General features: G+C 34.4%; 1 protein-coding gene across 9 annotated transcripts in view; it reads left to right on the top strand.

The window, feature by feature from the left end:
- LOC111043746 (NADPH oxidase 5) overlaps positions 1-24589 on the top strand; it is a 194490-nt gene that overhangs the window by 117851 nt on the left and 52050 nt on the right. For all 9 annotated transcript variants that reach the window (XM_022328790.2, XM_022328797.2, XM_039421560.1 and 6 more), the window contains one exon: positions 5935-6029. In XM_022328790.2, the coding sequence (XP_022184482.2) occupies positions 5935-6029 (95 nt within the window). Of the gene's footprint in view, positions 1-5934; positions 6030-24589 lie in introns of those variants that run through there.

The raw sequence follows: 24589 nt of genomic DNA, 5'->3' as shown, positions 1-24589 counted from the left end.
ATGTTACACTTTCTCTCATCGTTTTGTCTGATATTTGGCATATTATTAAACATGACATATCATGCTGTATGATCTCGTGGTGTTGGTTAGTGGTCGTTATATCCAGCTATTAAAAATAAATTTCCAGCATGATTTTCGCTTCGTATTAAGAACATGAACAAACTTCGTTGTCAAGGCGATGAAAATGATCAGATAAGTGATTCCAGGAGCGAGCAATGAGTATTTGAATGCAATTTTTATGATAATCTCCGGCATCAAATTCTGAGAGCATCGATGTCCTTATTACAATATTACCGAAGACATGTTTCGAAATTTTTTATTCACTCATTGACGTGGATAATCGGACCATTCGCTGTCAAGAGGTGATTGGATGGTGGCTATAGAATTTTTTATGAATCAAGTAACATTCTGAGATGCAGTTTCTATAACATCACATGCAGTCTCCAATAACCCATCAAGGAGACATTGAATATTTTTACTTATATTACAGCACTTGCAATAATGATAGTAGCCTACACCTACCGGCTGTGATCATAATAGTAAGCTTTTCCAAGTGGCATTCAAACTGGAAGTTATCGGTAGTCATTTTATCGCCAATAGTGATTTATGAATCTTCAGCTTCAAGTCTAAGATATTTTCTAAATCATACAGATTATGTAGAATCAAAACATGTTTTTCCAAGTTGTGAAAATTGGTATAGCCTAATAGAAAAAATCCGCAATACTTCGATTGTTATTGGAAAAGTTATGTTCAGAATCAAAAACTTTCATTCTCAGTTATCTATCATACATGTTGAAAAAAATCAAGATGAACTCCACGATCTCGAAGAAATCACTTCTTAAAAAGTTCGTTGAGACTACCATTTTATATTTCTAATACCTACAACAGCAAATACCATTTTCAAAGACCATTCCTTCAAAACATTTTTACTATCTAATTTCAAAAAATCTTCTATTCTGAAGAACATGCTATCATACTAATCTCTTGTACACGCATATTCACTTTCTTGGTAAGGGCTACTCTTATTTATGCGAAAATTAAAACATCAAGGAAGGGTAAGCTACTCTTTTTCAAATTTATTTTATTTCTCATGTAATATTGAGCCTTAAAATGTGAGAAATAAAAGAAAGTTGAATAGGGGGTACTTTGATTTTTAATTTTTACATGGTACATTAATACTATAGAGTTATTAAAATAGACCACACTTACGGTATGCAGGGGATCCAGGGGACTTACCGGCATCCAGGCACATGTATATAAGAAGAATGTATTATTCATTCCTAATGAGAATGTTTGTTCAACTCGTGACATATTATTGACTTCTTGTAATAACTTAATCAACTACAACAATTTCTATCAAATCATCAATGATGTTCGTGGTTATGTATGATTGCTGATAGCTCATTGGTAAAGTTCACTGCGGGTCGTGCGAAACACTGATACAAACATTTCTAGTAAATTACAAAATCGCATGTCTGCAAAGATCGAACCAAAATAGCGTACTGTCAAAGATTGCGTACTCTACCAAACATTGTACAACCTGGCTATGTCTGCAAATTGCAAACACAATCAAGTAGAGGGATATATAGTATGAGGTTGTGGTATTTTCATTCTAAGGAATTCACATGATAATCATCTATTCAAGAGTTCAAAGTTAAGAGAATGACTTGCATTGCAAGACACAGTTTTGGTTTCAGAAACATGATCCTTGTAAGTGATGATGATCATCAAATAATCAATTTTATAGTTACTTCTAGTAAATCATGATCCAAAGCCCCATCAAATAATCATTATTCTAGCCTAGTAACCTGTATTCAATCATGATCTATACAGGATCAAATTAAATGAATTTTTTCTCCACTTTGATCTTTTCATTATTTGGAAAAATAAGAAAGAAATAAAGATGGAAGCAATATTCTTAAGCCTTTTTAATCCACCTTCAACCTTGTTTTATCAACTTTTTATTATTAAAAGAATTGGGGAGGAGAGAAAATTAAAAGAGAACGAAAATATTGTTTGGTTTCTATCATCCACCCATTCCAATTTTATTTTGTGTGGGAAAACAGGATTTTCAAATTTGTTCCTGTTTTAACAAAGTTTATTATTAGAAAAACCATTCACGTGTATTTATGAAATTTGAAGACCACGTAGAAAATCGTAGAAAAAATTTATTCTCTCTTCTACCTTTCAAGGTTGGAGTATTTACAGATCTCAGAAGTCGTGATTGTTTGCTCTGCTTATTTCATTTCTCCCAGCAGATAGCAACTCAAAAACCATATTCCATAATGGAAATCACATCCATTGACCGGTCTAGTTCAAACGAATCAGTCCAACTCTCATAAGTCTCGGCTAATTAGTGATCGTGGCATTCGTGAGAATGTGCAATAATTATTGTCCGACACCATTACTCATCGAGTCACGAATATTTGCACGATTTGAGGTAGCAGCCGTACAATTTCAATGCAATGTGCCCGATGAAGCATTCCTTCACGAAGTTTGCATCCTGCATAGCAGATAGCCAATAATTCCTCCTAATTAGCAGGACAAGGTCCGCTTATTCCAACACTAACAGAACTTATATTTGTCAAGTAATTTCCAAGCAGGCCGATAAATAATGTCGGGTTGAAAACCCACAAACGTGACGAAATGTAGAAAAGGAATTTGTTCGGTATATACGAATCACCAATTATATGTTGTGAAGGTGCTTTATTATTGAGCCATCTAGACAGCTTAATTAGCGTGTTATTAATTGCACCTCTCTGTATCGCATGACAGGCGAGTGAGCAGGTGTCAAATGAGAATGGATTATTGCTTGGAGCAGAAATGAGTATCATGAACACTGCAAGTCAAGGGAGATTATTCTTCAATCTCTCGGGTCAAGTATATCAACACACATGATATGACCTGATTTTGTTGAAGATAGTGGCACTGAGACTCACATTACGTATCATCATTCATAAATAGGTATGGTACTCGAGTAGGCCTATACAAACAAGGACTGAAATATTAGTTTTAACATTATCATACAACAACTTATGGAATGTCATCAAATGATAGGATTAGTAGGATTCAGATTCAACGTTTCAACTATACAATTTGTTTTAAACAGCAATGCTAATATGCGAGCTGGTTAAATCAATATTGTCAAAAATTTGTTCAATCATTGGCTTGATGTTTTTATTGTCATCAATTCACCAGATTTCTAGAGCTCTGAACTGATTTTGATTTCTGATGTGAAGACTATATAATTCGAAATAGTGCTAATAATCTTGGATAAATCAGGTGGATGAAGAGACGAGCACTACTACTGATGCTTAGAGTCTATATATGCATATAGATATAAACATATTAAACATATTTGTATTATTACGTAGTTTATGAATAACAGAGAATTTGTTTCTTCTAATTCGCTGGAGTTCAACTTGAGATTAATTTTTATTCACCCATCATCATCATCATCTTCTTTCAACCCACACACAAGACTGTGACGGGGCAACAACCCCATGAGGGTAAAATCAATAAAAAAAATGGAATCTTATTCTTCTGAGTCTGCTATTTCTCTGAGAACTTCCAAATTCCTCATCTTACTCGCCTCACTCTGATTGCCTTCGATATCAGCTGATCCAGACAGCGCCTCGGTGCCTCCTCGATCCTCGATCAAGATGATTTAATGGCGGTGCCACATGGAAAGCAACAAGCAACAGGTACCAAGCTGCCAGGGGCCAAGCACAGGCCACAGCCACACTGATCCCGATTCGGATGGCAAATCTGTCTGATAAATCAAATTGTAAAGAGACGCGTGTTTGCACGGCGTAGTGTGTGTTGGTGCGTGCGTGACACCAACAACAAACACCTGAAACACCTTGCAGCGTTCCCGACAAACTACTAAACTTCTTTCACTTTTAAATCCTTCTTCTAGTTCCTCCCCCTTGTTTCCCTCGCTTTTTCGTTCTTTTATATAATTTTACTAGCTTCATCCTTTCTTCTTCGTCAATTCCCTTCAAAATTTTTCAAGGTACCTAATAAATTTTTAAATTTTTATCTATTCTGTTTTTTTTTTCTTTTCAATATAAAATATTATAGTATCATACTTGTGAGTTGAATATTATGTTTAACTGCGAAACTCTTCCATATGTGATATTTGGTTCAACTGTATTTCAAATTAATTAACTATTTTCCTGTTCTTCATCAGCTCTCTATTTTTTATCAAGTATTTTTTATTATTTTCTTATCTGTAATAATATTGGAAAATATTTAATATTATAATATTCATATAAACTTATCAGGAGCAAGTTATTTTCCTGTTTCTAATAAATTCTATTCCCCCTCTTATCCTCTCCGTATTTCTTTTTCTTTTTATTTCTGATTTAGACTCTTTTTCTCTCTCTCGTACTCTCTTCAGTCAACCCAATTCATCTCACTCCATTTTTCCTTTTCATTCTTCCCCATTCTATTCCCTTTTCTAACCTTGCTGTGAATCCTGTTTGCTTCTGCTCTTGCATCTCAGCTTTCTTCTTCTACTAATTTTATTTTTTTGTCTTGCAATCTCCTCTACCATTTGTATCATCACCTTCTTTGTTTGTCCTTCTTCCACCCTTCATCATCTTTTATTCTTTTCTTTTATTTTCTTTCTCCCAAGCCTTCCTCTGGATTTCCTTATCAACATTTTCCTCTTCGTCATCCCTTTTTACGTAACTGTTTTCTTGCTTCTCTTCATAACCTTTTTCTCCATCTCGATTTATTGCTCATTCCTAGAATTTCTGTTTCACTCTTCCGGCAATTTTGTCCCACAGATCTACTTTTTCCTCCATTTCGCTTCATTTATCGAGCTTCTTCTTCAGCCCTCGTATCCTCCTTGTCTTCCACATCATCATCGTTTTCCATTCTCTTTTTTATTCGCCTCTCACATAGAACACCTGAATGTTGGTATAGGATAATATTCCTATATATAGCTGTACACCTTTTCTATACCTACTCTTCCCCTACCCACCCCCTTATCAGTTCCCGCCTCACAACCAAACGTGGCTCAGCACGCACCGTTCTCAAACATCCTCCGGTATTGTTCCGTGTCCAGCAACAATAAATATAAACTTGATATGTTGTCTAACCCAAGGATATGTTTCTTATAACAACCTCTTTACCGCCTCTATCTCGCCATCTTGAACAGCTTCACTTGTGAGACACCCCATTCCCAACATGGACTATGGCCCATAATAGTATCCTATTATTACAATATTCTTACTATTACAAACACTTTAAAACTGTTATTGAACTATAATTTAGCAACGTAAGCGATCTCGACCTTCCGTAAATATAATAAATACAAATTTTGTTTGTCATGCATAAATATATATGGAACACTTCCTGATCGCCTGGAGCATGATATGCTTGAACCAGTATCTTGATATTTTATAGATTACCGTCGATCGCAAACTACCGAACTGAGAATTTTCGAAACCGTAAATCCAAAAATAATTTTTAAGACAACAAAGTGACTCTACTGAAGTTCCTTGTAATTTCGGTGAAAGCATAGCGCTCTTTCACACAACGCCAGTAGAAGACGGAGATAGAAAATTGAATATTTTATTTACTGTGCTCTAAATTTCAGCCTGGAAAACGTTGATATATATCATACACATTCTATCTCTATATCCTTTAGCAAACTATTTCACGGTTTTTTCTCAATCTGTTGGAGGATACTCATCCAATATACTTGTATCTCATTTCCAAAAAACTCTTCAAACAGGTTAAATGCACTTTTCAAATTATGAATTGATATTATAATGCGCATTCACTCATGATTTCCATCAATCCTTAATGCTCCAATTCGAGCATAACAATTGTTTTAATTTATTATTGTGATTACTCATCGAAAGCCGGTAAGCGGTATTGACAATTTTGAAGGGTTTCTGAATTTATACATGTTTGTTACAGGAGCTGCTGAGTAAACTGTTCCAACTATTCGATCAAGACCGAGATGGCCAACTCGATCAAGAGGATTGGATTGAGTTCTTGAAGGAGCGCCTCATGTAAGTCAACAAAATAACCCTACTATAACTCAATAGATAATATTTCCATAATCTAGAGATGAATCACAAACAAAAAAGAAATTAGATTGATTTCATAATGTGTTTAAATACCACATACTGTAACTGATAAGAACTGATTCCATGAAATAAGAATGGAACGCTTCCCATATTAATTTATAATGTTCATGATATATATTTTTTATTAAAAAAATACTCTAATTCTCTTTAGAAATACACACCTTCCTGTGATTTTCCAATCTTAATCTTTTAAATATATTTTTTTTTAATATTGGAAATTATTGTTCTTAAAAAGAAAACTGCACTCCCGCCGCACTCGAAGCCACATCTATCGACTTTAGATCAACATGTAACTTGATTTGCCATGCAATACGATTTGCGTGTCGTTGGCTGTGCTTACAATTGATACATGTGAATATAGACATAAAATTCATTTTCACTTACTCATTCATAGAAGTTTCACGAGGAGTAGGAAGACAATAATTAGCATCATCCAGTAAATATTCATTTGTAAATTATTCCTATTATTCGATCAAGACCGAGCTGATTCCTGATGAGCAATTGTGTAATCTATTATGAAAACATAGTTCTATTCATGATATTCTCTAAAAGTAACAGTAGTACCCAGCTATGTCTAGCGATTCATTGGCTGTATTCCATCATGCAATCAACAGATCTGGAAAGTGCAATGTGATTGAGACTAATCTTTCAATGCCTGCCTGGGAATCGATTTATACTGTAGTCGATACTCACAGATTCTATTAGATTCAGTGAATCAGTATTTTCTTTTCGTTCGGTGAATTGGAAATGGGTTGATCATTGGCTGTTGTGCTGTCAGTCTTGTCGATGGTATCAGCTGTGAAGAGATCTTGCAAGTCTACCGATCTGCTGTGGAAGCAAGTAGAAGGCCTTCCTTGTGTTGAGTGGGCGGCAGAGCGTGACTGCGGTGACTCTTGACATATTGCCTCTACCGCTCACATCACTCATCAATCATTCCAGCCTTATTCATCCAGTTTCATTCCTTCTTGTCATCTTCTGTTATCACTGCTTCTTCATCTTCCACTCGGGAACATAGCTCACTCATTGATCACAATATCTAACTGGACTAATGAATGGAATTTTCAAATACATTCATTTGAATGTTACATTCTGCTCCTTGATAAGAGCCACTACTGAAGAAACTACAACTTCCAGTAGTGGTGGAAAGAGTAGTGGTTATCTGAACTCAATAAAAATGATGAAGCGAGTTTATTGTTTGTTTCTTTTGGATTACGTTACTATAAGTTTGTATCCATGAGTATATCAAGTCGAATCGAATGAAATCATATTTGATTTCTTCAGAAAACATATTCAGTTAGGCCTACATAATTGAATCAATGATGAAATAATATTATAAAAAAATAAAAATATATATCAATTAGAAAAGAAAATAGACAATACAATTTTTTTGGAATCCTCCTACAAAACTTTTTATATGTTTGTAGAGGAGACTCCCGCATTATTACATGAGCTTGAATTGCACTTATGCATAAATAATGGAATATATAAGTAAATTATAAAAATATCATTCGATTATGTTCCCTTTACCTGTATCAAGTCAATACGATGCCTCATGAACCTCTCATTTGCAATTCCCATTGACACATCAATATTTTTGCTGGCAGCAATCATAATTTCTACCAAATGAGCATCCAATATTGCTTCATATACTTAGAGTCAGTATCAATTTCGGAAGAAGAAAATAAAAATGAATGTTTGACATCGATAAGGAAATCTCAATAATTTGAAAAATAATTTGCATATCCACCTCTGATCTCAACTCTTCCAATATTTGGAACATTCAGATGTAAACGGAGGGGGTTGTTTCTTCTCTTCTATAATATTTGCTAAAGTTTACTTCTATCAAAAAAATCATCTACCGGTATTTGAATCCTTGATTGGTTGGGAGCTTATAGTGAATTCGATCATCCGAATGCACAGATTATCATAATTATTTGATTGTCACCTATTAGCAACTAGCAACTACGAGTCAGGAACTTCATTGAGAAAATACTTTTGAAATTTAACGTCAGGTTTATTGAATTCATTAACGAATCAATATAAATCATGTCAAATTTTCAAACAGAGTTACTCAGTAACTGATTCAGAAAAAGAAGGTACCGTATATTCAATTTCAATCTATACATTTTGGGAACCTGCTAACTTGCTGCAACTAAATTCGGGCCTCGGTCATTCTATGTACTAAATTTTGATCTATAATATGAAAATAACAAGAGTTTGGCACTCACCATTTCAACAATATCTAAGCTTTACTTTTGAGAACACATAATCCAAAACTCAATGAACTCAGACGTTATAATACTTACTACACTACTTAAATTCACGCACACAATTAACTTCTTAATTTTACATCTACTGATTCTATCTAATTCGAACTTTTACTAAATCAAAATTACTGATTACCGAAAAACGTTTTAATTTGTCCATAATTTAATTTAATTTACCCATCCCTCTGGATGGGTAACAGACCCATTCAGAGGACCGAGGCTCGCACACCGTTAGTTACATGATGTTTTTCCGGTTACGACTCAATACGAACTGTGACCTTTTCACTGAAAATTATTCCCCCTCCACGAGCGTTGAGCATAACTTCCAGTGGAAAAGCCAAAGCTGCAGAAAAGGTCAATGGCTCCTAAATACAGTAGCTTTTCCGACAAGAAATTGAAACTGCATTTGAAAAATGCACGAAAAATGCTTTAATTTCGACAACTAAGCAACAAGTTAGCAAATTCAATAAACATGGTCAAATATTCTCACACTAAAATCTGAAAGTACGAATCAAAGTTCATTACTGATTCAGATATTGAACAGCTAACTAACTAGACAGTACTGATAAACTACATAGTCTCCAATCATTATATTAATCCACTATCATGTGGATGACGATGAGAAGAAAATTTTTCAAACGTATTCTTGGGAGGCCTACGTTTGATTCCATAAACTTGGGGGACATTTCCACTAGGCTTCTCAAAGCTTTCTGTCGGTTACCATAGCAACACCTTCCAGAAAAGTATTTAAAATAAAGTAGCCTCTCCTAGAAAACCATTGAGGATCTGGAAAATGTTCATGAGCGTCATTTGATATGCTCAGTAGTCTTAATCTTTTGCGATTGGCTAGACTGAGTGGGTGGTTTTCTCTTTATAGTAGCGCCCACAATCATGACCCGGAGTAGTCACATGTATCATCTTTGTTCCTCTCATTCAACCAGGAGTAGTCAGATGTATCATCCTCTTTGTTCCTCTTATTTATTTAACTCGCAAGGCAATCTACTGGCTACCTGCTTGATCAATGAAGTCAATCAAATCAAGATCATTTATTACTTTAGTGCTCAGATCGAGACAGCTAAGTTAGCTCGTATAATATCTCATTAAGCTTTGGTAGACTTTGAAAGCAGAAGTTCATTTTCTTTACTTTGCAGAAGCTGAAAACTTATCTGTCCTATTGTTACTGACACCTACAAAATTTCTTTCGAGAGGCAACAAAGAGATCCGAGATCCGTTGAGCTGTCTATTAAAATAAAAGTCTGCAAGTCAGCTGTACCTACTCCCTGCTGTCACTTATTCAGCTCCACAATCTAGCGTTGGCAAATGAATACTTGTTTTGATTGCATGGAATATCGTCGATTGTTATATTGACTACTCAATAAACTCTGATACAAGCAATCAAATCATGAATCATCCGGAAGACCAGTGGTTTTAATTCACATTGGAGGTTCATTACTATTCAATGAACAACTCTTTTTCTCTAGTGAGTCACTCTTCTACTCAAACTATCTCATGTCTTCAACCTAAACATTACTATTCTATAAGAGATGATTCAGTAGCAATGTCGAAATTTTTCAATATAAATATCCAATAATTCAATCATAGTATTCTCTATTAAATTGAATTGATCGGAAACAATACATTTTTGAAGGGGGACAATAGTTGGATCAAATCCAAATTGAAGCAGCATAAGGGATCAATGATAATTGAATTAAAGCATCAAGTCATGAGCAAAAAGTTAAACTCCTATAATGTGATCAAACCTGGATGACTTTTCATGATACGTTTATTTTTATTGTTTTAGTAAGAGATTTACCTTTTTTCAGCATTCTCAGCATATTAGCTTTGTATATAAAATTAGCTTTGTCTATAACATTCATATTTCTGTAATCTATTTTAGTGAAGGCTTATTTTAGTGTACTGGAAACTGCAAGTGTAATGCGTGGTTGCATCACTGCCCCTTCAATAATAATGACAGTACAAAAGGTAAAGTGAATTGAATTATATTTACTATTTCATTATTAGCTTTTATTAATATATTATTGAATATTTAAATCCAGCACTGCTTTGAAACATCATAATCTGAATTCTAAACCGAAGTTACATTTCAGATTCCTAGCTATTTTTTATTTATTTCTTATCCCACAATCCTAAATTTATGTTTTCCATATTACGAATACTCATAAGAAGTTCTCTGATAATTATAATAGGAACTAATTGGTTATTTATAAATAATTTATTATTCATAGACAATATTCAACTTTTTCACACTGTCGTTCCTTTTCAATAGCCTACAAACAATAACAGATCTTCACCTCTTCAATATATAATCAATGAAATCCTCCTACTCATCAGCATGAGCTCTTTTACAATTTGATCAGAGAGTCGCAGGTTTCTTGAGTGGCGAATTCAGCACAGATTCGTAACACAATTTTAACATGTAACATGGAAGAGTGGAAGATTCAGATTAGACACACAACTGTTTACTAGACCAGAGGCGTGAGATCTTGCAGAATGCATTACAGTTGCCTGTGCTAGTGTAATTAACTAAGGAATTCAGGAGAGAGCATTCCTTTTATGGTGGTGGCGTACAAATGTGCCACCGCTACTCCCAAACGAAAACAAGACCTGTCGAACAAAAAGGACAGCATTTCTGAGATTGTCTGTGATGTTTGTTGACGGTCATGCCGTACATATTTACGATTAGCCGGCTCCATTACATTAAGATTATTCGGCCGATCGCCTGCCGACTCTTTCCACCATCAGCCTATTAATTAGGGCCTTCTTCGCACCGAATAAGGAGTGGCCAACATTCGTTCCAATTCCAATTCCAAACAGACGTCACCTTAATTACTTCGGCGCACTGCAATCACTTTTCAATGTCCATAGCTCTTAGCAATTGATCACCTACTGATAATATCCATGCCACGACAAACTCGAATTCTGAAATCTACTCGGATATTTGGTCTCTATAATTGATCAGCTTGACCGTTTTTAACAGCTTGACCATTGGTAATTTAAAGGGGGAATTCAAAAAGCTTTCAAAGCACGCCATCAGCAGATGAGGCAAAATTTCAAATTAGAAAAATGTGGAAGGTGATTGAAGATGGAATTGACAAGAGTTTGGAAAAATCTAAAGAGATTAAAGATTTATATAGAAAAAAAACTGAAAACACAAACAAAAATTGAAAATGTCCAACTTGCTAACTATTGAAAGGTTTAAAATTCATAGAAGATTCACTCAACTAGTTTCACAATACAAAACTAGATGAAACAAAAACATCAACCACTTTGTATTCGATTATGATTATGCCAGACTACCTTGTTTGAAGGTATCGAATAAAGTTTGGATTACTGAGAAAAGTGTGCAAATTTGTACGAAGGAAGTGCGTGATAAAGAAAATCCGTGTGTCGTGTTTAATACGTGTGTCGCAGACTAGCTTCACTTGTATATTAGTTTTGAACATTTCTTTAAAATACATTATTAATACTTTATTTGAACGAAACTAGCAGTGTTTTCTCATGAAGAATGTTAAAAATAGATTAAAACAGACAACCTGAGGTTAGTATGTGTTTATTGATGCCCTTCATGCAGTTTGTGAACCTCCACCTCGAAACTTGCAGAGTAGGCGATTGTTCTCCATCACACAAATTTACGACTGAATAATAGCCGTTTAAAAGGCTTCGAAACTTTTAGGAGATTGAATAGCTGTCATTAGGTGAGGACCTTTAGCATAGGTTAGACCATGGCTTGAGGCGCCTCCACCCATTCTTATCCGGTAATGAGCAGATTCGGCTGACAGTAAATCACAGTTTATTGCTGGCAAATGCTTCGAAATGTGAGACGATCTTTCGAGTCGACGAGACCATATCGGTTTCTTCAGAGCACAGCTATTATTCAATAAACCGTGGCGAATAATTTGGTCACGAGTTTGGTGAGCGTGCCGGTGTGCTGGCTGCATCAAGATGACGATGCCATGCGATGCAAGACTTGTGCTTGTGCCGTGCCCCACCTGTCTTTCGTTGGCAAAAACCTAATGTCACTTGCATCTTGTATAGAACTGATCATCAATGTAGATCATCGATTGACATCACGGATCTAACAATAAACTGTGTTCAATCGTAAAACGACAAACGATACTATAAACTTTCTAATTTTAACGGTTTTATGCTTCTCCTCAAGCACAACTCGGTTTCAGGATAGGCTAATAACTGAAAATGTCAACTTCTAGAATTGCAGTACTGAAAATTAGGTTGCAATTGCAACGGTTATTTGCTATGAATGCTCCATAGAGAAGAGTGCACTCGATCTCAATTTCCATTGTCATAGAGTGATACGTACTTACAGGGGCTCGTCAATATGAATATAATATAAAACTTGAAAAAAGGAGTATTTCAGAAAACTCTTAAAAAGGATAAGTAATATAGGATAATAAGTAATATAAGTAAGGATGATATATAGTCATTATTATTAGGCGAAGGGGTTGATTGCATTGATAAAAAACAAAAAGCAGTGGCTCTTCAGCATTTCTTCACCCCTAAAGTGTTTCAAAATTTGAATAGAGTGAAATTTCTACGGAATTTCTCAATGTGATCATTCAAATCAACGCCTTTGCACTATCAACGTATTATAGTTGAAATAATACGTCTTTATGTATCCATGGAAAATTGATCCTCACCCTGCAATAAACCCAATAGGTGAAGAATAAGGACTTTTATCTCCACAAAAATAGGTTAGCTAAGTAATAAAATTATAAAAATATACTGATGCAAGAAATAATTCTAAATTTCTTGACAAAACTGTTCAGTGAGTTGGAGGAAACATTATATGCTCTTTAGAATAATTCTTTCCCACTCTCTTCTACGACTTCTCTCAGACTGAGTCGACTGACATGATTGAGATGACTCTTATTAATTAAGACGGTGCTTTGTGGATAGGAGCCGACCATTAAGCAAGACTATAAACGCACACTGCTTGGCTGACCCCTCGACCTCAGGCTCAGCGCTCCTCTTTCAGAAACAATTCACTCCACTAATTCTGCCCAATCATGGCAGCTACTCGTAAACCTCACACTGAGAGCAGTCACATTCGTTTGCTGCTAATTAAAATTGATTGAGATGTCTCGTGAGTGTCAACAGTTTGAAGAAAGGATACACGTTTATACAATCCTTATCATACGGTACTATAATAGTCCAGTACTAAAATTTATTAAATAGTCTTGAAAATACAACCCTCTATATTATGATCTGCTGGTGTTATAACCTGCTATATTATGATCTAATTCATAGATTTATTGAGAAGAATTTCGAGGCTGGTGTTGGCGTCGGACCATACGTTGTAATGAATGAATGGATTTATTAATCATAAAAGATGGAAAAAGGCTTAGCATTAACAAATCAAATACTGCATATAGAGTTGAGGATGAATCGCTAAATTGGTAGATGTCATCTGTGCACCCAACAGAAGGAGTATAAGACATATACATGATGGTTTTTCATAGACTTGAGTAGGTTATTTTACAGTAATATCGAAAGTCATTTTCTTATGCTAGGCTCGTTTCCTATAATAAATCAATCTTTTTGAGGTTAACCCTTTGTATTTTCTGTCGTAGACGAAGAATAATAATCTACGTCCACTGAAAAAACATATTCATTTTATCTCTCCCAACTTACAATAATGGTGAAGTTATAATGAACGAGAGCTCTTACCTGAATCTGTCTCTCTCTTTCATTCCCCTAATAAAGGCTGATAATCAATCAATCAATCTCTCTCTCAATTCATTGAATTATCAATATCCAGATCTGATATAATTCATAAGGACGGAAAAAATCGAACGTCAAAAATGTGTGTGTGTGTAAGTGGCTTTAGGTTCATAATTGCTACGTATTAATAATTATTCTAAGAGAAAATGAAGTACAGATCGGGAATAATCATCGAAGTAACGTCGTAATTTTCAAGAAATAGTAACTGATGTTGGTGAAATAAAAATGTTGTTGGAGCCCTAACACAGCGGTACATGAGCGTAGGCGAGCTGAGAACGGTGCAGCCATTACTCATGTAGGCAGCTCATCTTTATGCATGAATAAAAAATCCGCAGCACTGATGCTGAGCTCTGAACGTTCATATATTCTCGATTGTCTTCATCGGGCAGAATTATTGCCAAGTGAAGCCAGCATTTGTCAACCGATGTCTTGCGTCATGTTCTGTAGCTTGTTAATTTCCTCGCCGATGCCTAAGTTGTTGCTTCCCCTCGTCCGATTTGCATGGACAGAAGCTGGCTATTCGGACACGGCACTCACTACCTGAGTGGAATCTTCATGCAAATATAGTGCCGTCGAGTTGTGATTGAGAGTGCCCTGGCTGGCGACGACAGTTTGCAGGGTTGATGATGTTGCCTGGATGACAACAAACCCATGTCCGTCAAGCGCCTAACCAAGATCTTAATTAAGCTGGCGCACTTACGCATGCGCACCCACCAACAACATAGGACCACCAGCATCACTAACCCAGCTCATCCTCTATGCAATTGCTTCTCATTAGTCCATTAATCACTAGTCACTCACGATTCATTAAGGTATTCAATTCCTCAAAATTGTCCTAAACGTAATTCCACACATTCGACGCCTCTTAATCATCCTTTTCAGTCGTAAATATCTACCGTAAACATGTTGAAGTGGAAAAAACTTATACGATTGTTTATTCTATAGTTGAAGGTTCTTAAGCATTGTTATTAATATGGACCAGTAATGCTGTAATGTGAAGACATACAATTCTGACAAATGTGCTTTCTGTAAATTTTTTGAATTTACACAGAAATAACGTGTATATTCGAGACATCCTCCGCTTCTCCCTCACCTCCTATGAGAGTACATTAGTCAGTACGTAGGTATTACATCATCTTCCACCAAAAATTTTTGCTGGAATAATTCATTAGGTTTCTTTGAAAATTCAAGTGTGTTATCCACTGTCTAGTAAGATATGGTATGCAAGATATTACATTATTTACAGTTCATTCCATATCAAATGTATTTTTTCATTTGTTTTATTGTGATCATTTTTGAATTGACTAGCCATTTCTAGAGAAAAAAAATTACTCGTTAGAGAGGATGAACTGTAAATATCTTATCAAAAGGGAAAACATTTTTCGAGGATGCATAGTTGATTGCATGGTTGAAGCAAGTTAGATGTATAGCTGCTCAGTAGACCGGGTGCTGATTTCAATATGCTGTACGTAAAAGCAAGCTTCCGATACATTTCCCTGTTTCGTCCCATATCATGCTCGGCATGGCTTCTGACCAAACCGATTAAATCGGTTAGGAGGAGAAAGAAGAGGAGGATGAATCAAGAACATGCAGTAAATCTTAGCCTATGTTTGTACTTTCCAGCTGCTAGCGCCTGTGAGTACCTGCTGAGTCCACATCCTAAGAAACTGTCAGATCTCTATCACATCTGCCTATATTTTGCTACTGAAGCTCCACATTCACCCTGAATCGCCTCGATCTGTTTTAGGCCTACTGTCGCGTGTCTTGGTCTAGCTTATTAGGCTGTGTTCCTACTTTCTAGTAATCTTAATCTATGAATGATCTTCGAATCATTGGGAAGTTTTCCTTATAAATATTTCTAAACTCCATAGAACAAATTTTCCACTTGGATATTCTGGATGTGGAAGACCTTGAAGATAGAAAAACAGTAATTCAAACTAGAATAGGGAATCACCCACTTGAATTTCTGCATTTTCTGCATAGGCTGTTCAAAGAAGGGGTTCAAAAAACGATTCTTCACAAGCGTATCGGATTGCTCAGTAGGCGTTATACATTGACAACACTACATCCTACACCTAAAACACATTATTAGAATCCTGAAACACACCATGACTTTGTAATGTTATTAGCATAGTAATTTGACGAGTTATCAACTAAGTACGTGCATACGGCTATCTACTCCAGTATCGCATCCGTGTAAAGATGAGAATCACGTACGTTGTGTAGGCTATAGTCAACTGCACCTAGGTAATGGTCGTGGATTGCGGATAGTGGAGACGAGTAAAAACAATTTGAGCGTGTGTGGGGAATCTCACGACTGGACGTGGATGTGGACTGCCGTAAGACAGGGCAGGATCGCATGCAAGCTCGTAAGATGCTTGTACCTGCGGCCAGATGGTGAAACTTACATTCGTTAGTTTGCCGTGCTTCCTATCGGTTGTAGTCATAAACTATCATTACAAGAGCGCTTCTCCAACAATTATTATTATTGATAACAAGAGCAGAATGTTATTAGGCGTGAATTTGCAGCCGGCGGTGCCTGTGTAGTGACCCCGCCAGTCCCACCAGTCGGCAACAAACTCAATATCCCATAATGAGGCACTATCTCACAAACCAGGCAGCTTATGATCACAACTATAGGCTACACTGTACTAGACCTTATTATTTGCTTCTCTCCTAACAACTTCCTGTAACTACAATTCTTCGTGATCCCATTCAGCAGTCACAGTTTCTAACAGAATCTGTGATCAAAGACAAGGTCTAGTTATTTTTAAATAGACAAACCTTCATTACAATAGTTTGCAAGTGCCCGAGATTGGACATGTAATGAATCATCCATGAAAACATGATACCTTCATCTATGACACATATTCTACAGACGACCGATTGTATTTAAATAGATGTTTGTCGTTCATCTGTTGAAACGTCTCTCGGCCCTATATGGTCTCTGTGTTAATGCAGGGCACGATTATCAAGTAACTCCGTAAATTTAAGATTGATATAATACCTACTAGCTGGAATAATTTTGATCAAACTTTGGAAGTTTTGTGTTTGAATTTTGAATAAAGTAAACTGTGTTGAGAAATTATTTTTTAATCTTGGAGTCTGTCTTCTGAGTTTGATGTTATTTAATAATATTGAAGACACGATTTCAAAAATTACAAGTACTGTATTTTAAAGCTTGAGTTTCAGAGCTCTATCGGTCCACATTCTGATCCAGTTTCATTTTTGTCAATTATTCATTAGGTTATATATTCACCCTGGAACACAAATAAAAATTAAACAAGAAAAGTCCAGCAAAGCTTGTGTGAAGATATTCCATTCTGTTCATTCTAAGAAAAATATAACAGAATATTTTTATGAAAAAATTCATTCCCGCCATCATCCTTAATGAAGGGTGAGGGTGTTTCCATAATTTCAGAACAATTTAATACAAGAATATACATTTATGCAATATAACAAAGCTTAGAATCGTTTAGGTGTATGGAGGATACTCTCCCACTCTCTCTCTCTCACACACACTCACTCTCTTTCACTTGCTGTTCGGATACGCTAATGCGTGGTAATTGCGCGGCGACAGTTGGCTCATAAAAGGTGAAATGCGGCGCGTTCTGTAAATGGAAAGCACCGTCTCCACGGCCGCCTCTAAATAAACTCAACAGCATTATGAAGCCCCAACAGCACCAATCAACTTTTATTAGTCTTTAAGTAGCTCGAGCCAATAAATTTCGAAAGTTACCTCTTTCGAATTAGTCTACACAAGTCTGCTCAAACGCTCTGTCAAATCTCCAGCATCGATCATCGCTTTCCATCACTTTATCCCTGAAAACTGATTCTTCAAAAAATTAAGTGGCTACTGCTCCTCAAAGACAATCCACCTGACCCTTATTGATACATCATGAATGGTTACAAATTCTAATAATCGCTGTCTCATTGACGATGAATCATCATAGGCCTACGAGGATGTTTTTAGTATTTTTGCAATAGGAACATCCTTTTCGAGAATGAAACTTCATTGTCTTCAGAGACTATGGAAATTTCTAGGAAACTCAACTGTATTGAAGAGATATAATTGACCGAACGAAGTGAGGTCTAAGATTCAAGTCGACGGTTTGGCAGTTATCTTAATGTTTAAATGTTTAAATGTTTAAATGTTTAAATGTTTGAAATGTTTAAATGTTTAAATGTTTAAATGTTAAATGTTTTAAATGTTTAAATGTTTAAATGTTTAAATGTTTAAATGTTTAAATGTTTAAATGTTTAAATGTTTAAATGTTTAAATGTTTAAATGTTTAAATGTTTAAATGTTTAAATGTTTAAATGTTTAAATGTTTAAATGTTTAAATGTTTAAATGGTTAAATGTTTAAATGTTTAAATGTTTAAATGTTTAAATGTTTAAATGTTTAAATGTTTAAATGTTTAAATGTTTAAATGTTTAAATGTTTAAATGTTTAAATGTTTAAATGTTTAAATGTTTAAATGTTTAAATGTTTAAATGTTTAAATGTTTAAATGTTAAATGTTAAATGTTTAATGTTTAATGTTTAAATGTTTAAATGTTCAAATGTTTTAAATGTTTAAATGTTTAAATGTTTAAATGTTTAAATGTTTAAATGTTTAAATGTTTAATGTTTAAATTTTAAATGTTTAAATGTTTAATGTTTAATGTTTAAATGTTTAAATGGTTAAATGTTTAAATGTTTAAATGTTTAAATGTTTAAATGTTTAAATGTGTAAATGTTAAATGTTTAAATGTTTAAATGTTTAAATGTTTAAGTTTAAATGTTTAAATGTTTTAAATGTTAAATGTTAAATGTTTAAATGTTTTAAATGTTTAAATGTTTAAATGTTTAAATGTTTAAATGTTTAAATGTTAATGTTTAAATGTTTAAATGTTTAAATGTTTAAATGTTTAAATGTTTAAATGTTTAAATGTTTAAATGTTTAAATGTTTAAATGTTTTAAATGTTTAAATGTGTAAATGTTTAAATGTTTAAATGTGTTAAATGTTTAAATGTTTATGTTTAAATGTTTAAAGGTTTAAATGTTTAAATTTTAAATGTTTAAATGTGTAAATGTTTAAATGTTAAATGTTTTAAATGTTGAAATGTTTTAAATGTTTAAAGGTTAAATGTTTAAATGGTTAAATGTTTAAATGTTGAAATGTTTTAAATGTTAATGTTTAAATGTTAAATGTTTTAAATGTTTAAATGTTTTAAATGTTAAAGTTTAAATGTTAAATGTTTAAATTTTAAATGTTTAAATGTGTAAATGTTAAATGTTTAATGTTTAATGTTTAAATGTTTAAAGGTTTAAATGTTTAAATGTTAAAGTTTAAATGTTTAAAGTTAAATGTTTAAATGTTTAAGTTTAAATGTTTAAAGGTTTAAATGTTTAAAGTTAAATGTTTAAATGTTTAAATGGTTAAATGTTTAAATGTTAATGTTTAAATGTTAAATGTTAAATGTTTAAATGTTTGAATGTTTGAATGTTGAATGTTTAAATGTTTATGTTTAAATGTTTAATGTGTAAATGTTTAATGTTAAATGTTTAATGTTTAATGTTAAATGTTTAATGTTTAAATGTTAATGTTTAAATGTTTTAAATGTTTAAATGTTTGAATGTTTAAATGTTTAATGTTTAATGTTTAATGTTTAAATTTTAAATGTTTAAATGTTTAAATGTTAAATGTTTAAATGTTTAAATGTTTATATGTTTCTATATTGTGTATTTACAGCGAAACGCCGTAATAGATTTTCATGAAATTTGACAGGTATGCTCCTTTTTGAATTGCGCGTCGACGTATATACAAGGTTTTTGGAAATTTTGCATTCCAAGGATAATATAAAAGGAAAAAGGAGCCTCCTTCATACGCCAATATTAGAGTAAAAATCAGACTATAGAATTATTCATCATAAAGCAGCTGACAAGTGATTACACAGATGTGTGGAGAAGCCAGTCTATTACTGTATTTGTATAAGGTCTATAGTTCCAATCAAAGACATTAAAGAGGTATGCATCTTTAAGCTGGGTTTACACCAAAGTTATTAACTAAATGGTTATAACTTAATCCTTATAGATCCTATTAGATTGAACGGAAGTTGACGAAAACTTATGTTCATCATGTGTATGATAAGTTATGTTTAATCTAATATAATCTATAAGGATTGAGTTATTAACATTTTTTTAATAAATTTGGTCTAATCGCAGCTTTAAGGTCTTTGGTTTCAATATTTTGTTTTGCAGTCATGGTATTATTATGCGTGCCCATCAGTATCAATATTCTCACATTCGAAAAACTAATTTAATAGGTGAATAAAAATAAACAAATGAACTAAATAATACTGGAGAAATTATAATGGATCATCACGGAACTGAATGAATTATATCATATGGAATACAAATTCAAACGTGAACTGAGTTTGTTAACATTTAAAACAGTTGACATCAGGTACTTGTGGATGAGAATACTGCGTGAGGTCTACTGTTCACAGAACTACTAGTATATATTCATAATATCACTTGCCAATAACTATAATGGAAAATCAGATTGATGATACAGATATCTGGTCACAGTTATAGTATCGATGCCAGTCACAGTTATAAATTCATTGACTGTACTGTTTCTTATTGAATCATTGAATATATTTATAGGCTACTCGTTAGAGCCTACAATATTCTAAAATGAAAGCAACGTTTTGAAAAGCATCAGTGAAATTGAAAACAGTTAGGACTCCTTATTGAGAAAAGCTCCTAAAAATGCTGAGGTATGATTCCAGTATCGTTAATGAATTAGATGTTAATGATTCCCGCTTCTCACGGCTTGTGAAGTAACTTATGAAAAGATATTGTGTTGTGGCAGTGTAAAATGTTACAGTACCATAGCTCAGGGTACAATAGCTGTAAACATGTCGTAAAATTTAATAGGTGGGTCTTTTATTTGGTCTTAAACTTATCTTGGGTTTATTGTTTTTAGTGGAAAGCTTAGCGGGACGTCATTATGGCGGCTTGAAGGTGCCGGCGATGCGAAATAAAAACGGTGCCAATCTATTCTGCGTCACGCGAACTCTAGTATTAGTGTTATGTGTTGGTGTTAGTGTTAGCTGCGGTCGCTCTCAACATAAACATCAACTGATTTCGGCATCCTTTAATCTTTAACGTGTTTTTAAGTGAGCCAGTAAACGACAATTCCGACGAAATCTTATCCTGATGATTCTCTTCATCCAAACTGATTGAATCTGTCAGATCTCAGTGCTTATTCACCAGCTTAAAAGCTTATCTTCAATAGCGCGTGAAATTAAAAACCAAAATGGATCTCAACATCTCCACAACATAGTAGTGTGATTTTCAGACATAGGATATCAAAGTAGAGACAATCTATTTTACTACTTTCAAAATATCTATGAATTACCAATAAAAATTTCCTTACACATCTTTCCAACGACCGGTCTCTCTTGCTAGTGGATACAGGTTGAAACTGATTTTCTTCTGGTGAGTGTTTTTTACTCTGTGATTTCTCGGATGAACATTGTAGGATGTCCCAAACATGTGAGCATCGGATGTCCCAAAATCTGATAAAGGATTGAACAGTTTCGAATACTATATGATCAAACAAGCTTACATCTCTTCCCGTCCCTCTCTCTCTGGGAGAGAGAGAGAGATATTGCAGCATAACTGAAGAACTCTCTAATCTCTCTCCCTCTCTTTTTCTAACTCTCGAATTTGTAATTTTATTTAATTTGTTGTGTACAATTAGTCTTGAATTCATCTATTTTCATATTATTTGGTATTCATATGTTACACATATTGGTTGAATTTTAACTCTAAATTTCATTATCGTCGACTTTTCTCATAGCCATAGTTTTGAATCTGTATTCGAAATGCTTTTGTAAAAATTTATCTTGTATTATTTATTAATTTGAAGTTTAGATTTTTTGTTCATTTTTTTTCAATTTTTTATTATAATCGTGATTTTGTTATGCATAGCCTAATACTCATTTGTATTAAATGTAAAGGGTTGTGTGGCAGAGATGACCTTTAGTCATAACTCCGCCCTTAATAAGGGCAATCAATCAATCTCTCTCTCTCTCTGTCAGTCTCTTTGATTGTTTCCAACTGTTCGGATTCTTTTAGGGTGTTTTCAAAAGGTTCGTACAGACTTAGGCGCCACCAACACGTGCATTCCACTTTCCATCAGCTGAATATATCTGCATCTTACTGTAGCACATGGGTCTGTAGGCACTTTAATATAAAATGATAGCTTTCTTCCACAATAAAATTACTCTCATGATTAATCAGTATTTATATTATGTTTTATAGATTCCCTCTTTTTTACAGAGAAAATAGCTCCTTTAATAGAGCTGTAAAACTTCTCTTCCCTTTATCCAGGAGATTACTCCTAGAAGAAAGCAAGAATAACTATTAAAATTATTTCTTGTTCTCAAGAAGATTACTCCGGAATGAGATCGGGAATTGCTGCAGAAAGCTGGTCAGGGGATACTTGCCTCGAAAGACATTTTTCAGTGGAATAGAGCAGGTGGTTTCAGTAGGTATGCAAGTGAGCAGAGCGTTCGTGACCAGTATGAGTCAGTCGAGACTATAGACAAGATCAGGGAGCAGTGTTTAGTTTTTGATGTTGAGTGCGGGTACCCGTTTCTCAAGACTCGAGCTGCTTGTTTCCAAGTTGCTGTCACCAGGACACAGTCATGAGCCGTTTCCTGGACACGAGTGCTCAGTCCAGGACCCCATTATCCCGTTCAGCATGCTCTCTCCCTCTGCAGCAAACTAGTTCAAAATTCAAATCAGCCCTGATTTGCTGCACACAAACACACCAGCGATATCCCACTCTCTCCTGGCGGACGTGTATCATTCGTGAATTTAAACAGTGCATCTGTGAGAAAAAGCGTCCAAACAGAAAATATTGTTCACAACTACTACTGTACTAAAACAAAAGAAAATAGTGAAGCCTAAATACCTAATAATGTGTTTTTGAGTCACAGGTTCAGAGTTTATCAGCAGAAAACAATCACTGATATATAATTATTATTGAACGAAAATCCTAAATAAATGCTGCAAATCACCCCGAAGACCTCTGCTACTGCAGACATTGACAACAGGGCTAACAGCTAGATGGAAATTCGATGAGAACTACTATCCAAAAATTAGTTGCCAGCCCGGGAATCGAACCCGGTACCTCCCAATTGCTATTTCGTTCAATAATAATTATTTATTAATTAGCATTTGAATAAATGCATTCTCTATTTAATTCCATCTGTAACTAGTTGGCCGCTATGGCTACGTATAAAATGAGCGCTGCTATCCAGAGATTGTCAGTTTGGTGTAAGGGCAAGCATTCCTGACTAGCAATTGGGAGGTACCGGGTTCGATTCCCGGGCTTGCAACTAATTTTTGGATAGTAGTTCTCATCGAATTTTATCTAGCTGTTAGCCCTGTTTTCAATGTCTGCAGTAGCAGAGGTCTTCGGGGTGATTTGCAGCATTTATTTTAGGATTTTCGTTCAATAATAATTATTTATTAATTAGCATTTGAATAAATGCATTCTCTATTTAATTCCATCTGTAACTAGTTGGCCGCTATGGCTACGTATAAAATGAGCGCTGCTATCCAGAGATTGTCAGTTTGGTGTAAGGGCAAGCATTCCTGAATAGCAATTGGGAGGTACCGGGTTCGATTCCCTGGCTGGCAACTAATTTTTGGATAGTAGTTCTCATCGAATTTCCATCTAGCTGTTAGCCCTGTTGTTAATGTCTGCAGTAGCAGAGGTCTTCGGGGTGATTTGCAGCATTTATTTAGGATTTTCGTTCAATAATAATCATTTATTAATTAGCATTTGAATAAATGCATTCTCTATTTAATTCCATCTGTAATCACTGATATTTCGGTACTCCGCGTACGAGAGCCATCTCACATTCCTATTATTCTTGATGATCAGTTATCACAAATTTAGTAAATGCTGCTATTGGTCCAGTCATTATAGCGGGTTACCGAGTTAAATTTTTAGAATTGCAAGCACTCCATATCTCAGATCAATCAATTTGAGATTTTAAAAATTGATTTCGGCAGAGAAACTCGATGATGCGGGTCAATTTTTCGAAATCATTTCAAAGCATGCGTGAATATAGAATGTAATTTTATACATCGTATACAATGATATACAACTTTGTACTATCGACATTCTATAATCTCTGGCGTGAACCGTAAGTCGTGTACCGTAATAGATTAGAAGAGAATTAAAATACCTATATTTTCATATACAATGCAGTTGTCACTAGGCTATATCTGTCACATTTTCACTGTATCAGACACCATAAAATAATATAATCATAGAATTATGAACGAAGTTACAATTCTACGCATTTAATACATACCAATGTACAAAATATAAATTTTCAATTTCAATACATGGACAATCACAATCATAGTAGCAATGATTGC

This window comes from Nilaparvata lugens, chromosome 2 (assembly GCF_014356525.2).
Source record: "Nilaparvata lugens isolate BPH chromosome 2, ASM1435652v1, whole genome shotgun sequence".
Lineage (NCBI taxonomy): Eukaryota > Metazoa > Arthropoda > Insecta > Hemiptera > Delphacidae > Nilaparvata > Nilaparvata lugens.
The sequence above is the reverse complement of the archived record's forward strand: the minus strand, read 5'-3'. Positions and strand labels throughout refer to the sequence as shown.